This window comes from Sparus aurata, chromosome 3 (genome assembly GCF_900880675.1).
Source record: "Sparus aurata chromosome 3, fSpaAur1.1, whole genome shotgun sequence".
NCBI classification, from domain to species: domain Eukaryota; kingdom Metazoa; phylum Chordata; class Actinopteri; order Spariformes; family Sparidae; genus Sparus; species Sparus aurata.
Window position 1 is genome coordinate 5,136,998 of NC_044189.1, and position 17,734 is coordinate 5,154,731.

A 17,734-nucleotide genomic window follows, 5' to 3' on the forward strand; every position below is an offset into this window, starting at 1 on the left:
TGTTTCTTGCTCAAATGAAGACATTTAGATTTGAACTTTAGAATGGAGTGTGCTTTGATGTTCTTTGATGTTCTTTGATGTCCTTTGCTTTTCTTTAATGCCCACTGCTGTTCTTTGATGCCCCTTGCTGTCCTTTCATGCCCCTTGCTTTTCTTTGATGCCCACTGCTGTTCTTTGATGCCCCTTGCTGTCCTTTGATGCCTCCTGCTGTTTTATGATGTTTTGAAATGTGCTAGAATGTTCTAGAATTTTCCAACATTAAGCAGTACTCGGAGGTTATAGCCGTGAACATTTTACCTGACTATTTCTTACGAACTCAGAGACATGAGGAGACAAGAGCAACAAGGAGCTGAGCCAAGCTAGCAGCAGCCAAGAGGAGCAGCTGGAAGACACAAGAGTGGACGAGTTACATGATTTACAGGGAACATTTGAAAGATCAAAATAGACATTCAAATATGTCATAGAGTGTCATCACACTGAAAGAGAGAATTTGATTAACAGGAAAAAGAGACTTCTTGAAAAAGTCCAACAGCTTGCACAACTGATTCAGGAGAACAATGTAGGGCTGTAGTATATGGGCCTGACATGGGCAGCACCATAAATATATAATGTAGGAGACACTGCTCACACACTACTTTTATATATATATGATAATTAATCACTGGTAATTAATTTTACACTCGTAAATGGGGCACCACCTCCGTGTTTATATACGATTATATATATGTTTATTGACTAAATAATTTGGGGTAAAATCAAAGAAATGACAATTTCAGACGAACAACAGATAACAGAGAAGGTAAAGACTGTAATAAGGAAAGTAATAATGTCGTGTGACCGTCGGTAGATAGTAAAGTTAAAGGGTTGGGATATATATATTAAATATTATGGGAGTCATTTTTAATAGTATGAGACCCTAATCTTAATTCTGTTAAGATTGAAGTTAGAACTTAGACAGAAGTCAGAACTTTAGACACCACTCATTCTCACGTGTGTGGATCCAGCTACATGAAGACGTTAAGCCGGTTTTGTCTGGGAGTCAGGAGGCACTGAAGTTTGGTGTTCTTGAGAGTTCTGGGTTGTACTACGGCACGGCGCGTCGGTCCAGTAGCCAGAGGGAAGACCGGTACTCTGTTGAGGAACTCTTGGTCCGAAGGCCCAGCGGGGTTTCCGCCTTGGGAGAGCTGGGGGCAGAGTCGGTCTCAGCTGGGAGCACACACAGTCTCTTTCGTTGGAGACTCCTTGCAAGGCTTGATGATCACAGTCTTGAAAAAGACTTTCATATGTTTATTTTTTCAACATATTTTGAAGTAAACATGGTGCTGGTAGGTGTGGCTTCTCTACACGGACATACACAAAAACAACTACACAACTATCAGGTGAATTTACATGATTTCTGTCTCAGTGGATAGTTAAGATCTAAGAGAATGTGTCCCCATGTACATTTGTATCATCACCTATAACTTATTCTACACCATACAGTAGATAACACCATGATAGCGGTGATCTTTTGCACAGAGATGTCACGGCCCTGTTTGTAACACTGTAATACCACTAAACACCCGTTAGATGGCAGTAAAGACATGCATGAAATAGAGGCTGAGAGTTTCACAACTGCCCGACCCAAAGCTCTGGTATTTGATGACCTGGGAATGAGACTCAACAATCAACTATGTTTCTCCAGAATCATGGACTATGTCACATATTTCCATGCACCTATCTGGGACAGAAAACAGGTTTTGGGTAGCTCGATCTCTCTCAATATAAAACCTGCTACTACCAATTAACAATATTACTTAACATTGATTAAGATGAAGCAGACAGATTTCTAACTATTACAATGTAGATGTTAGTGAAGGATGAGCACCAAACGGTCAGCAATCACACAGAAACAGGTGATAGTGATTATGTAGAGTATCATTTATTAACATTTAATAATTTTCTCTCAGGGCACCTCTGTGTTTAAGCCATTTTTGTTATTGTTGTATGTTGCTTGTACATTTAATTGGTATTAACCATCAGCTCAGATCACTACTGTGAATAAACATGTTTCAACATGTATCTCACTCTGAGTCTCTCAGTCTCAGTTTGTTTCTCTTTCTTTCTAAACGTATCTTATGACCTCCTCACAGGTGAAGCGTTACAGGACATCAGTCAGTCAGCTGTTTAGTTGTCAGAAGGCTCCTTTAACAGAGATACTGGCTCTCTGTTTAATCTTTAACTTTGGTGTTCATGCTAAGCTGAGCTAAGCTAACCTTGTCTGGGAGCTAACTCTGCTCAGAGTTCACATTGATATCAATCTCCTCATTCAAATCCTCTGTGAGAATAATGAATGTTCAGGTAATATATTGAAGTGTTGTCACAAATGAGCATGTGGACCAAACTTTTTAAAATGTGAGGATTTTATTGAAAAGATAGAAAACAACAATGAATAAAACAACCAATCAGAGCCATAGAAAATATAACAGTCCCACCTTTACAATCAGCTTTTTTTACATACTCTACTGTTGCAAGAAGCCATGGTTTACTCTTTTGATATGTTTTAAGTATTGCAAAGCTAAATAAAGTGACACCAGGAGAGTCACTGAGTGTGTTTGTCATTCAGATCTTTGGATTCTGCCAGTCAGAGAGATCTACGCTGTTGTCAGGAGCTGCAGGTCAGAAACAAACATCCTGTATTTAACTTTAATTAACAACAAATACAGGAAACAGTGTTGAAAAGGTTCATCTGCACAATAATGTGAAATGTGTTTTAAACTAAAACATGAAGTGTGAGTCAGATAAGCTGAAATAGAACCAAAGTAAGTTTTACTTACAAGGTGGAGGGCTGATGGCTGAAATCAAAACAAGACAAATAATTTCAGTCACAGTTGTAAATGCCAGATTATTTTTAGTCACTTTATTCCTCTCTTCTACTCACTCAGACTGAGTTATATTCAGTCTGTTTAGTGCTGACTGTATTTACTTTCTCTGATGCATGTTTTAATATAAAACATGAAGTGTGAGTCAGATCAGCTGAAATAGAACCAAAGTAAGTTTTACTTACAAGGTGGAGGGTTGATGGCTGAAATCAGAACAAGACAAATAATTTCAGTCACAGTTGTAAATGCCAGATTATCTTTAGTCACTTTATTCCTCTCTTCTACTCACTCAGACTGAGTATCTGTTTATACTCAAGTCTGTTTAGTGCTGATTGTATTTACTTTCTGTGATGCTTGTTTTAATCTTAAACATAAAGTGTGAGTCAGGTCAGCTGAAATAAAACCAAAGTAAGTTTTACTTACAAGGTGGAGGGCTGATGGCTGAAATCAGAACAAGACAAATAATTTCAGTCACAGTTGCAAATGCCAGATTATCTTTAGTCACTTTATTCCTCTCTTCTACTCACTCAGACTGAGTATCTCAGTCTGTTTAGTGCTGACTGTATTTACTTTCTCTGATGCTTGCTTTAATTTTGCAACCTGAACAAAATAAATCAACTCAAAGACTGAAATCAAAGTAGTGAAATCTTTCCTTTTTCTCTCTCACCTTTCCTCTTGTTGTAAACGATGAATCCAGCAGCACTGATAAAAGTGAGAGCAAGAACAACCACTCCAACAGCGACGGGGACAGTCATGTTAGTGGGCGTCACTGTTGAATACAACAAATTAAGACTGGTGCAGATGAAGCAGATTATAACAAATAAAACAGTTAGTTTATTATTATTGTTTTTTCCCCCAGATCAATTCCCATGCACTCCCCTTCAGCACCCTCTGATCTCACTCTTACCCCAGTTGGTTCTGATCACTGCTTTGTCCAGTTTGGTGACGATGTCCTCGTTCACACCAGAGAGCTGAAACACACAGTTGTACCTCGTCCAGTCTTCAGGTGTGACTGATGAAAGGTTCAGGTCAACACTCATCTGGAAGGTTCCATCGTGGTTGGTGAGGATCTCTCCGTGGTCCACCTCCTCATGTAGCTCCTCTCCGTCTTTGCTCCAGAAGAGTGAGGCTCTGTGAGGGTAGAAACCTGTAGCGAGGCAGCTGACTGGAGAGGAGGGAGTCTTCTGGAGGAGAGACACTGAGGGAAGATCTGGAGAGGAAAGAGAGGAGAGGAGAGAGAGGAAAAGAAACAAGGTAAAAGAAAGAAGAAGAAATTACATTTGAAATCAATAACAGAAGGTGCGAAAGTGTTTTCAAGTAAATGTTGAACAAATGAATTTGATGCATTTTGTTACTCAAGGAACATCTGCAAACCTTTTAGAATATTAAAAATGATGCATCATAAACATCCTTTTTTACTTTTTACTAGTCATTTCTTGGTTTTGTCATATTTTAGATGTGTAGCCTGTATTTCTAGTTTGCACTTGCATTCTGATAAATAGCCTGATCATAAACCAGTGTTTCATTGCTTTTTAAGAATTGCAGCTGAATTGCATGTCTTCTAAACCTCACTATTATGATAACGTGAATAAACTCATGTTGACAATAATTGGTTGACAAAAAGGAAATGGCGATTGCATATCACTCACAGCTACACAGGATACACAGCTAAGTAGTAAGCTTTCTATAAGTACGTTGTTTATCAATCTAAAATTAATCTACATATTGTAGTAAGGCCTGAAAAAAAATGTGGTGCTGCCATTTTATGACTTTGAGCCACTGCCCCTCTATAATCATGTGCACGTCCCTGGTAAGCACTACAAAAACAGGTGATGTCAGACAGGTTGGATTAATAATACAATGACAGTTCAGTCTGAGCAGCCTATATGAAGATCACTGTGTCTAATAAACTACATCAGGTCAGGTGATCCTACCTGTTCTCAGCAGAAAGCTCCTCCCATACTCCACAGACTTCTTCAGCTGTTCTGGATAAATCTGAGTCAAAACACCCACATAGAATTCTCTTAAAAGTTCAGTGGCATCCCATATCGGTCTGACGATGTCAGCCTCAGGTCTTTGAGCGATCCATGTAAAGTTTTTCCGATTCCATTTCATGAAGTCTTCTCCATCATAACCAAACTGAGCAAAACCTTTGACCTCTCCAGTCTCATCATCCCACTCAACGCCATCCACCTCTTGTAAAACATGGACGCCTGAGACAGAGACAGAGACTGTAATTAACACTGATTCACACATGAAACATTCATTGGAAAGATGATCTTAAAAATATTGTATGTTGTGTGATGACACTGAAGACAAACTGATATGATGGTTTACTTTACATGAATCTCTGTTTCAGGTTATGTGTAAAATGATGTTAGACTTTGAACTGATTGGTATCTTGAGGCCCTGGGTCACTTTACAACTAAGATGCAGAACAGTAAAAAGTTAAACAGGCTATAACATGTTACACACTGTACCTCCAGTTTGATTGAAGAGGCTCATCAAATCGTAAGTGCAGGATATGTATATTGGCATCACATTGAAACACTGTTGTCTGTACCGATCAAACCGCTCAGGATACTCTGTGCTAAATTTTTTTGCTATGTCCTGTATTGCTTCCAGCCTGTTGTGGCTGTCACAGGACCCCACCAGAAGTTCATCAACTTCTACTGTTGCCACAAATTCTGGGATGTTTGCGATTCCAGTTGATGCAGTTATGAAATGCTTCAGGGAGTGTAGCACTGCAGGACAAAGAAAGGAGATTATAAATAACACTAATCATAGATATGATGCTAAATGGAAATATACATATGATATGAAGTGTGTGTGTTTGCTGCAAAAGGAACAAAATGCAATAGTTTTAAATGTAATGTGCAGAACAAACAGCCTCCATTCAGTCTGAACACACACTCATCATCACCACTCAGAAATATGATGTCAGTGTGATTCAGTTCAAACAGTCTGATCAAGTTGAAACAGGCACGTAGCCAAGTTTAGTCAGAATGTATTTTACAAAATTCATGTAAGAAATTAAATTAATATAAACATGGTATTTTTGCTGACTTATTGTGTGGTTAATCTGTTGAAACAAGTTGCAGGAGCCTTTAATCTGGACTGAAATTGGTTGCTATGATTCCAACAGGCCTGTCTGAGCTGCCGTCAGCCAGCAAGCTAGCTGGATTTCAATTGATGTTATGTTGCTGCCACAACAATGGTTAAACAAAGCTTTTTAATGAGTTATTTTTAAAAAGCAAGAGTTTAGGAAGAAAACATGCTACTGCCTCCCAGCCCAGTTCTTAAGCCTAAATCACTCAGGAGATGGTTAGACTGGCTGGCACCTTAACAGCCAAATTTGGAGGTATTTCCTGCACAGTCAAAAATGGAAAATCGAAGTGACTTGACTAATCTCTGTGTGTTGGCTTTAGTTTTGACTGCGGCTCTGTTGTATCAGGAAACAAGCGAGGTGTGCATGAGACTAAAACAATCTTTTCCTTGAGCTGTGAACGTCCACTGTCACTTTCACAGATGGAGTTTGGTGTCTCTCAACACATTAGCACATTCTTTGATAAAGTGAACAATATACAGTTTCATGGGAGACAGCAGCAGACACGCAGGGTACTCGATACCATATTACTCAATGTAAAATTAGAAGTGTTTGCAGAGTGTGTTAAAAGCAGCGGTCAAACAAAGGTCGAGGCTCAGTCCCTGCTCCAACAAATACAAACAAAACAATTTAGATTTTTACATCTAGTCACATTTGGGAAGTTCATCGATTTTGACACACAGGGTTTACAAAGCAACATTATCAGTTTCTAAATGCATTGACCTAATGACTAAAAGAGAGCCATGCTCAGTTTAGAGACAATTCAGAGTGTGATTTTGAACAAGTTCAGAAGCTAACAGAACAACTGATGCTGATATGAGGGTCTAAAGACAGAGGCAATTGTTCACTGTCCAGATTGTAAATTCCTCTGAGGCAATGTGATTGTGATTTTGGGTTATATAAATAGACTGATTTTGATTGCTCTCTTTAAAAGGTGAACATTATACCACCCCACCCTTGGGCCGATGGTGGTCGGGCCCCTGCAAGGGATGTCCTTTATTTGCTGCTATTTGAATCACTCTCCATCTTCCGCAAAAGACTCAATTTGTTCAGACTTCACCGGATTGATACTGCTTTTGCTTCACAAAAAGCAGTATCAATACTAAGTTGAGGGCTTGACAATTGTTTCTTTATTTAATTTTACTCCATTGACAGTGACATGTTGTGGTTTCTCTCTTGTGACAGATGTACATATTGTCAGGCACTTTGGACAAAAGCATATTCTAAATGCCCTTAATGTAAACGTAAACTGTATGGTTGATTTAACAGTAATAATGGAGAAAGTTGTTCATTCTTAATTTAAAAATTACTCTTCTGGCTGTTTTCATTCTTTGATATCATTTTACTGCTCATTTGTGTAAACAGCTGAGCTGATCAATATGGATCCTGTCATGCAAAATGTTAACACCTTCTCTGCTCTTTGGTTTTGTCTTTATCACTTTGTGCAGTAAAGTGGTTAAAGAACAGTGTTGTGTGCTGTAGAGGCGATGTGCTGCTCTTGTTGCTCTCTGTCGGTGCTAATATGTTTTAGTCTGAATCAGGATGTAACAGACAGGTTTTAGTTGTGTCAGCCTTTATAGACTGAGCTCTTCTGGTTGTTTCATGTTGTACAGGCAATGTTTTGCTCTCTCACTGTCTTTGTGATGCAGAATGTTGCAAAGAGTCCTTTCTAGTTGTGGGAAAAGATGGCAAACATCATTTTCCAATGACCCAACCCAAGTACAGTGTATATCTACTCCACATAAAAAAAACTAAACCTGGAGCAAAAGAGTTGAGTGGACTGTGAAGTTTAAAGGTTTAAAATGTGATCTTACCTGGTGATGAAACGTGGCAGAGGAGAAGCAACAACAATAACGTTTTCATCTTGATTTGATGAAGACGAGTGATTGAAGGACCGAGCTGAATCAACTGCTTACTGTTCTTTTATCCTGGCAGAGTGAGGAGAGAGTGTTTCTGTACTGACTGAAGATGGGCGGGTAAATAGTTTGTCTCTCACCTGTGAAGAGCTCTGATTCGGTACATTGTGCTTGTGTGACAGGAATAGGCCTAATACCACTTGACGAATGAAGCCCTTACCTTAAAACAGACCTCAGACTGAAAGAGTTTGTTTTTTCTGATCCTATCCTCATTAAATTAATGACAATTAGGTCCTTTAATGGAAGTACAATTTTCAAAACCTAGCTAGAATAGATGAGTGAAACAATGATAGCTGACTAAAGTGAATTAATCATGAAAACAAAATGTATTTCTGCTGTAATCGTTTTTACTACCTTTGTAATGTAATGTGGGCTTATGAAAAATGTGCAGCGTATAATCTCTCTATAAAAGCAAATAACCTCTGTCTGTCTGTCTGTGTGTGTATGTGTGTGTTCCTCAAATATCTCTGCAGATCAGGATCAGACTGACCTAAGAGTTTCAACATGGCTGCTGCATGGTTCAAGGGTGTGCTATTTCGCATTTGTTTGGACTGCAATGATACCGTTAATAAATTAATTCATAAATGCTTTACAAATTCCACGAGCATTGTCCACAGGAGCCACTACAGTCACGTGCGCACCAGAGCCAATCACTGCAGAGCCCACCGCGACCCCCCACCTTAAGAAACAAGCAGATTTATACCTGCAGCGGCGCGAGCTGGACCGGGATTTTGCCGGCGGTTCGGTCCCGTTCTGTTCTGTTCTGTGCATCTAAACTGACTGTTGTGGATTACTGATATTAAACGAGTCCGGACCGAGTCTGTTCGGGTCTGAGGAGATCCGGAGACACGCGGACAACAAAGTGGAATCGGAATCTGTGGATGTTCGTGTGTAGCTAGCCACTAGCTAGCAGCTAGCTGCTAGCCGCTAGCTACACAGCCCACCTCGGAAGTGACGGACTGGAAGCATCGGCACGTCCAAAACCGGACCTAGGGTAAATAATGTCCGCCACGCTTTTTCGCGAACATTGCCGTCACGTTTGCTTTGTGTCTGGTGCAGGAAGAAACGGTAAAAACGGGCTTTTGTCACGAAAGTGTCCAAGCAGCAAGTTTGGTTGTTGAGGAACAGGAAGTTGTGGGAGGGACCTAGGCGGATGATTGACATGCAACAACGGTCGGTGTGTGTGAGAGTTGAGAGATTTGTGACATTTAGCGTGTTTGGAGTGTGTAGTTAGTGTGTTATGTAGTGTTTGGTGTAGTGTGTTTAGTGAGTAGTGGAGTCGTTTTTTTTGTTTAATGAGTCAGAATAATAAGGAGATGCTGAATGTGGAGCAGGCAGTGCAGCTCTTCATTCAGCTGGAAGGAGCACAGGCAGACCTGAGCATTGCCTGCATTTAAATGTAAATAGTTACATATAACTTTGTAAATGTTTTAAATGTATGCACACATTTAGATAAACAACAATGTATACTTGCATCATAAGTAAAAAAAATAAAAAAAAACGGTTTGTTAAACATATTTGTGGTTTTCACAGTAAAAAAATCTAACTTTTTCTACTCGGTTTTCATGTTTTTTTTGTGATTTTAGGTCCATTGTGTTAATACAGTATGTCAAAATAAAAAAAATAACTGTACAGTCACACATGTGAGGTTGTGCTGAAAATAATGACACCAAGTAAATAGCTTTTAAGATGAAACGTCCCACCTTCAAACACAGCCTCATTTGGTCATCCGTGAAAAAGCTCCTTAACCTCCCACTTTTTTATAGGAATGCACTTTTCTTACGGGCACTGCACTAGTATGACTAAACCGAGATCCTGCTGTTTTATTATACAGCTGCAGACTGAACAGTAGTCAGCCTCTACTTTACAGGAAAGTGTTAACAAATGATGCAATTTACAGTATTTGGGTATAAAGGCAGAGAAAATATATATTTTTTTAATCTTGTCATGTCATTATTGACTACATTATAGAAGGTATCGGTCCATTGTGTTTCAGATGACTTAGCTTACCATTAAAATCTGTCTGTCCGTCTGTTTGGTGTTTTCTTACATGTGAGCGAGACATGAGGTAGTTGTATGAGAAGCAGCCGAGGCCAATATTGAAAACTTAAAGGTGCAGTGTGAAGAACTGGACATCTGTCAAATTCATATTCAAAACAATCAGGCGACAGCATATGACCAGAGTAACTCCCAACTGCTTTTAGCTAGTTATCTCAGCAGAAAGTTGTGTGTGAACTCCAATGGGGGAGTGTTGGTGTGTGTCTGGGGTCCTCTGGTTAGAGAGCTAACTAAACAAAGAGATCATAATGTCAAATCTGTCATTGATTAACGTCCTGCTGGTAATTCTATTTAGGTGTCTGATTAAAAAATTCCAAGAGCAATTCTTTCACATGCACCTTTAACTTGGACCCTGGTGGTATGAGAAACCTTTCATGGATTATCATGACAGGTTCCTCATACCAGGAGGGCTGCTATTTATGGTTAGACTAGTTGGACGAGACATATAGTGGTGGTGGTTGGACTGCTCAGCAGGCATTCATGTAAAGTTGGGCCAAGCAATGTAGTTTCAACTGAGCAGTTACAGTGTAGATATAAGGCCGGGTCATGGCTGAGTGAAGGATTTCTCATCTGATCTGATCTGATCTGATCTGACTGACCCAGTTGAGGAAGAAGACAGTTCTACCGGACAACTTCCCTGTCGTGGTTATTCAACGTGCTACAGATACTCAGGAATCATGTTTACCTCAGTCATGTTGCAATAGACTGGTGTGGTCTGTAGTCCTGAAACCTGGAAATTAGTTTTCATTATTGCACATCTGATCCCTTCATGTTATTGTCTGGGTATTTTCATTGGTTTTCACTCAAATGTGTGGAAAAAAAGCACAGGAAGATAGAGATTAAACAGAGAGCCAGTATCTCTGTTAAAGGAGCCTTATGACAACTAAACAGCTGACTGACTGATGTCCTGTAACGCTTCACCTGTGAGGAGGTCATAAGATAAGTTTAGAAAGAAAGAGAAACAAACTGAGACTGAGAGACTCAGAGTGAGATACATGTTGAAACATGTTTATTCACAGTAGTGACCTGAGCCGATGGTTAACAAATGAAATGAACAAGAGATATACATAAATAATCAATATCACCTGTTTCTGTGTGATTCCTGACTGTTTGGTGATCATCCTTCGCTAACATCTACATGGTAATTGCAATATAATTCCATAGAAAGAGTCCTTCTGACCTGTTGATTACTGATAATTGATAACTTGATAACTTAACACCCGGATTGTACTGATGTTGCTGAACAGGGTGTAACACTTGTGCCCAGTCGAATGAGGTCAAGCAGTTTAACACTAATACAAACAGCTGATGTGGGACTGACAGAGGTCGTCATCTGACCTGGAACACTTACTCAACACATACTGTTGATGGCAGGTTCCCCGGACAGCTCCCAGATCAGCACACTGGACAGCAGTCATGAGAGTCTGCCATGTTGAAACACCTCAGCTATATATGTATGTATGAAAAGAAAAACAATGATCATGTTTGTCTACCTGTTGCTAGAACTATTAGCAAGATGTTACATAAGAATGGCAAAGGAATTCGATGTTGAGGAAATTCCCCAGACAAGAAACTGGCTCACACATTATCTTTCTCTTTCTGTCATGGGGGAGCAGATGGAACCGATGTGGTCCGTCTAAGAATGTACAGATTGTAACTCGTGACCAACAAACATGTTTGATCTTATCGGAGCTCCGACGAGTCTGTAAGCAGTTCAGTACAGCACATTATCAGATCATCTGTGTGGAACAGCTGGTTACTACTTTTGATGATGTTTTGTGTTTTCTTACATGTGAGCGATTCATGAGGTAGTTGTTGGAGAGGCAGCCGAGGCCAATATTAAAAATGTAATGGTGCAGTGTGAAGAACTGGCCATCTGTTGAATTCCTACTGCCATTAGCTAGTTAGCTCAGTTAGCAGTGCAGGTAGTGGTTTGGACCGTGAACTCAGACCTTAGGGGGAGTGTTGGTGTGTGTCTGGGGCTTTCTGGTTTGTGAACTAACTGAACAAAGAGATCATAATGTCAAATCTGTCATTTCTTCACATCCTGTTGGTAATTTTATTGAGGTGCCTTTTTATAAAATGTTTCCAACAACAATTATTACACATTGCACATTGCCCTTTTGGTATGAGGAACCTTTCATGGTCAAAATGTTCACTTTGAGCAGAGTTAGCTCCCAGACAAGGTTAGCTTAGCTTAGCATGAACCCTGAAGTTGTTTGAACTGGGGCCGTATTTATCAAGCTTCTTAGAATTACTCCTAAGAACCCTGCTAAGAGCTGACTTATGAGTAAAAAAATTCTTCGCTGAAAGCTGCACTTAAAAGTTAGTTATCAAGCGTCTTACTCACACTTTCAGCGAAGTGTAGGACTGAATCTTAAGTGTCACTCTCAGAGCTGAATTACGACATTACTATGTGCCGTAAACGGAATTTTAGGTGACGTCACTTCTGTGTCCATAGAAATGACCAATCACGGAAGGGAATCCCTTGTCTAAGAATAAAGAAATATTTTAGAAATATTTAAGTGGACAATGGGAGTGTATATTTTGACAATAATCTACAAAATAATACAAAACATATTGGCAATTAATCAAAAATACATGTTTCCTTTTCTTTCGTTAATTAATTAGGCAACTAACTTGAAACTGGTGTGGGTGGCTCTATATATAGTAGCCTACTGCAACCACATACAGAAATCAACATGGAATCAAAAAGAAAACGCAATTGGCGAGAGGAGGAGATACTGTTCTTAGTGGAGCTAGTTGAGGAAAGGAAGCTCATCATTAAAGGCAAGTTCAGCCCAACGCTTACCAGCCACGATAAAAAACAGGCATGGGAAGACATAGGGAATCAACTATACACTTCTCAAGCCTTCAGCCATCTGTCACCAGCTGACTGCGAGAAAAAGTGGTATAACGTTCTCTCGAAAAGCAGACCTGAAATCGCAGCTTTCAAGGCCTGCTCCATGCGCACTGGTATGTAGTGCTTCTTTTTCATTTGCTTGCATGCCACCCTATTCGCTCATATCTAATTAATTCATTTTTATATTCTTATGCAGGTGGAGGACCACCTGGCAAAGACTTGAGCGCAGTTGCAGAAGTTGTGCAGCGCATACTTGGAGAAGATAACCCCAGCATCTCCGTGTTGGACGGCGGCCAGGATCCAGCTGCGATGAAGCTCGAGTTGCTTTCAAAAGGGTGAGTTCACAAATTATTCCTGTTACAACTCTAGGGATATTGCGCTGCTCCTAGGTGTGTTTTGATGAGAGAGATACGTGCGTAATTGTTGTTGGATAATTGCCAGGCCACTGTTCAGTAAATGTCTAAAATGTGTGTTTGTTCAAGTTTTAACCATAACAACAATAGAAGCATTTCTGATATTTCAGCCATATTCTTTATGTTTCAGTTTGGATCGAGATGCATTAAGAGAGTCTCCTGTGTCCCCGGGCATCTCTGACGCGCACTCTCCCTGTGCTTTGACGCGGTGCAGCCAGGCGCAAGCACTTCGTGTGAGGCAACGGGCATCAATCTCGCCTCAGTGCCATCCCCTGCTGGCAACTCCTAACCACTTAGGACACCTCTGGAGGTCTCTTAAATATCTGGGAGAGTAGTAGTGATTCTTAGACTTAAGAAAGTTGATAAATAGCTTTTATTCTTAAGTTTGAGAGTAGGACTAAATTTCACAAATTCTCAGGACTTAAGTGTAAAATGGCATTCTAAGACGCTTGATAAATACGGCCCCTGAGCTTTTTCACCTTAAAATAACAGTTTCAGAATCATTTTGATGGTACAGTGTCTTGTAACAGATGAATCTTGTCTCTGTCACTTGTTTCTGCACAATGTAACTTCAGTGATATGGGGCGCCAATTGTAAAGTCGCGCATACTAAAATAAACAGCAACTTTTCCCCACAATTAGCAACAAACCATGTGAAGCACTGGTATCGGATCTGTGCTAACTGAGACCTAGGTTCTTAGGAGTAATAGAGAATATGGATAAGGTTAATACAACCGACAGTTTTATTTCAGTACAAAACATAAAAATATCACAGTTACAGTGACTCAAAAAAATATCCCCAAATAAAATAGAGCTCTGTTTAGTTTAAATAAAATAAAAATATAAAAAATAAAATTCTCTGGGAAAAGAAATAATTGTCTCTGGATCCAGTCTCTTTCGTTCAGTTCTTGTGGTACTGGTACTGTTCCGTGTGTTGTTGGTCTTATGTTTCCACTGTACACTACCCGAGTAGGTATTAGTGTATGTGTTCACGTGCTTATCTGGAAATTCCTGTTGCGTTCCACGATGATCTGACTGTGAGGGCCCTGTAATAGCTGGCCAGTCTACTAACAGAATTCCTCAGAGTTCTCCTGGTGGGCTTGGCTCGCCATCAATCTCATCTTCTCTCAGTGGATCCGGGGTCACCAAAAACCAGTCTACACATATTGTGCAGAACAACAAATCAAATTACTTCATCATCCTCAATAAAAAATTATATCATCCATAACTGAAATAATATCAGATTCAATCAATCAAGATCTTTTTCACTTAACCTTTTAACTAATAGAGATAATCTCCCCATGAATCTACTATTTTATTAACAGTGTTCCTATCTAAATTGTTTATCAGATTTTTAACAGCATTTAAACATGAATTTCTTCACATTCACATTCACAATGAAATTACAGCATTTTAAATGACACATTAACATGTTTTTAACCTTTAAACATTTTTAACAGTGCTTTCATACAAAATGATGAACTCATAAACACAATATATCAATATAATACTCAGTAATGTCCAGCATAACTTCCAAAATACTCCGACTGGTTTTAACTCACATACTACCGCACTTAATGATATTAGTGTGACTAGTTAGCTAGCTGACGGCCATGCTAGCCGACAGCTACACCTAAATAATGCCTTCACTCACCAGAGTTTCAAAAGTAGGACAACAATAAATCCTGATCCGTCAATGTAAGCGAACACGCTCTGCGACGCTGCACCTTCTCTCACAGACTTTTGCTCTCGTTTTAACAGTTTTCTCTGAGCTCTCCGTTTCACCAAGCACATAAGTGGGGTTTCTCTCCTTACATTTTTTCTTTCGGGTTTTTCCGTCAGTTTAACGAGCGGAGGATCGGCCCTGACGTCAGTACAGGTGCCGACAGGTTTCAAAACAAACAACTCGCAGGGAGTTAACCCTATAGTGACCAAACACTTTTTAGTCTGTGGGTTACACATGTTTAATAATCATATGCGAATTTCATGTTACTTTTGACCAGATTTATAGCAATATTTGTGAAATTTGTGATATTTGCTTCTCTTGAAAAATTATAATCTAAATGTTAAATCTAAATGTTAAATTTAATTCTAAATATTAAATGTTAAATGTAAATTTTAAATATAAATATGAATGTTAAATGTAAATAGTAAATATAAACACAAATATTAAGTTTAAATATAAATGCTGAAAGTTAAATCTAAATTTTAAATCTAGATACTTCCAGGGACAGGAAGTGTGAATTTGCATATTAACTAAATATTTAGTTTCACCCATGACATTTATATTTAACATTTATATTTAAATTTTACATGAATAAATATATTTAACATATTTATTCAACATTTATATTTATATTTAACATTTTACATTTATATTAATATTTAACATTCAGATTTATATTTAACATTTATATTGAGATTTATTTTTTACATTTAGATTTAATATTTATTATTTAGATTTAGATTTTTTATTTGGATATTACATTGACATTATATTGTGAAGTGAATATCACAAAGTTCACAAATATTGCTGTAAATCCAGTCAAAAGTAATGTAAAAAAAATCATACATGTTTTTTTAATGGTCTTAGTTGCTTAACGGGAGAAAAGTTGCTGTTCATTTTAGCATGCTCAACTTTACAATTGGCACCCCATACCAACCTTCAATATATCTCAGAAGACGGACGCACTGGCTCAAACTCCATATTCTCCCAACAATAGTATTCTGTGGCAGGTTAAATAATCACAGACAGGAAGTTTGTCTCTGCAGAACTGGCACAGAACAACATTGATATTGCATGTACTGTCGAACCTGTTCTCCTCCATCGAGCTTCATTATACATACTTCAGTGTAAGAAATCATGTCTCCTGAATCTCCTTCCTCACCTGGGTTAACTTCAGTGACAGTGTCGGATCACAGTGTTGTATACACGTTTTCTTCAACATGCAAGCTTTCAACACACAATATTGTTATGACGAAGTGACCTTTGTTTGTAGTTAGTACCCACATTATATCTAACAGACTGTTACAGACCTGAGATTTGTGTTTATAATAGTGGTGTTGCACTCAGAAACCTTCAACACGTCAGAACAAAATTATTCTTTGCCTGTGAGGTGATCAGAGGATCTGTTTAGAAAGAAAGTGAAACAAATGATGTAGAAACAGAGAGACTCAAAGTGAAAAACATGATGAAACATGTTCATTTACTGTAGTGAGTTGAGAGTAAAAAACATCAAATGTATGAGCGGCATTCAACAATAATGAAATCACCCAAAGAGTAAAAACAAAAAATACAATCACATTTTTCCCCATTAGATCTCTGCCCACTTCAAACATGCAACACGTGATTCTGGAGAAACATAGTTGATTGTTGAGTCTCATTCCCAGGTCATCAAATACCAGAGCTTTGGGTCGGGCAGCTGTGAAACTCTCAGCCTCTATTTCATACATGTCTTTGCTGCCATCTAACGGCTGTTTAGTGGTATTATATACAGTATTACAAACAGGGCTGTGACACTTGTATTGTGGAGCCTGATTCACTTTAACGTGGATAAAATAAATATCTCACACACACACTGGGTACTTTAAGGAATCCAGGTTTGACTGCTTCTGTCCAAACTGAAACCTTTGTAGAATATATGTGCTCTGTGGTATTTCTGTCTACTTTGGTTCAGTTGAAGTCGAGGAGCTGCTGAATGATTTCAGTGGCATCTCTGTGCAAAGGATCATTGTTATCATGGTGTTATCTACTGTCTGATGTAGAATAAGTTATAGGTGGTGATACAAATGTTCATGAGGACACATTCTTTGAGATCTTAACTATCCACTGAGACCAAGATCATGTAAATTCACCTGATAGTTGTGGAGCTATTTTTGTGTATGTCTGTGTAGACAAGCCACACCTACCAGCACCATGTTTACGTAACAATACGTTTAAATACTTCTACACTTTACATTTTTTAAATAACTACACAAATTTAAAGGATATATTTTTTCCTTTCTGTTGACTTTTGTAAAATCTGATTGGATGAGGGAGAGAGTTGGTCGTCCTAAAAGAAACAAGATGCTGTTCTGTAAAGAGCAGAATTGGAGACATGTTCTTGCTCCATCTACAGGAGTAGTTGAAGGTGGAGTCGACACGGAGGAAGGAAATGGCTGGTGGCGGAGCCGGAAATTTGAAAATCAAGAATGGACGGTGCTTCTTGTTATTTATTTATGTATTCTTTTACAACGGATGCTAGTTGGGTGAACTGGAGCAGGCAGAGAAAACCTGTACAGAAACCCAGAGAACATGGTTGCTCCACTCAGGTGACAGTTATAACCACTGAGTCGTAGTTATCAGCTGCGACAGCATCATCAGAGGCACTGTCCTCCACTCGTCAGGTTTTGAAGAGCTTGGTGAATCTTTTCCACAATGATCTCAAACTACTGGTTCTTCTCACCGGCTGTGTCTCTGATTGAAGGACATGTATCGTTGTGTTCTCGTCTTCAGCGACTCTCTGCTCCTCCTCTGCT

The 17,734-nt window shown here is 39.0% G+C and overlaps 2 protein-coding genes and 1 long non-coding RNA gene across 5 annotated transcripts; 1 reads left to right on the top strand and 2 right to left on the bottom strand.

The window, feature by feature from the left end:
* Window positions 1-2,444: 2,444 nt before the first annotated feature.
* Window positions 2,445-7,994, bottom strand: LOC115578664 (major histocompatibility complex class I-related gene protein-like). 3 transcript variants are annotated; one of them, XM_030411740.1, is made up of 9 exons: window positions 7,782-7,994; window positions 5,342-5,605; window positions 4,796-5,074; window positions 3,769-4,071; window positions 3,529-3,630; window positions 3,285-3,302; window positions 3,047-3,064; window positions 2,817-2,834; window positions 2,445-2,651 (listed from the first exon to the last, which is right to left on the bottom strand). In XM_030411740.1, the coding sequence occupies exons 1-9, from the start codon at window positions 7,828-7,830 to the stop codon at window positions 2,602-2,604; spliced, it is 1,101 nt and encodes a 366-aa protein (XP_030267600.1). In that variant the 5' UTR covers window positions 7,831-7,994; the 3' UTR covers window positions 2,445-2,601. The 3 variants fall into 3 exon arrangements, with proteins under 3 accessions (XP_030267600.1, XP_030267601.1, XP_030267602.1); XM_030411741.1 differs by lacking the exon at window positions 3,047-3,064; XM_030411742.1 differs by lacking the exons at window positions 2,817-2,834; window positions 3,047-3,064 and having other exon boundaries at window positions 7,782-7,993.
* A 4,626-nt stretch (window positions 7,995-12,620) lies between these two features.
* Window positions 12,621-13,574, top strand: LOC115578675 (uncharacterized). Its single transcript, XM_030411752.1, has 3 exons — window positions 12,621-12,917; window positions 13,001-13,139; window positions 13,348-13,574. The coding sequence occupies exons 1-3, from the start codon at window positions 12,644-12,646 to the stop codon at window positions 13,550-13,552; spliced, it is 618 nt and encodes a 205-aa protein (XP_030267612.1). The 5' UTR covers window positions 12,621-12,643; the 3' UTR covers window positions 13,553-13,574.
* On the bottom strand, window positions 13,317-15,230 carry LOC115578679 (uncharacterized). The gene is made up of 2 exons (XR_003983500.1): window positions 14,871-15,230; window positions 13,317-14,373 (listed from the first exon to the last, which is right to left on the bottom strand). It is a non-coding gene; the product is annotated as an uncharacterized LOC115578679 (long non-coding RNA).
* Between the last annotated feature and the right edge of the window lie 2,504 nt (window positions 15,231-17,734).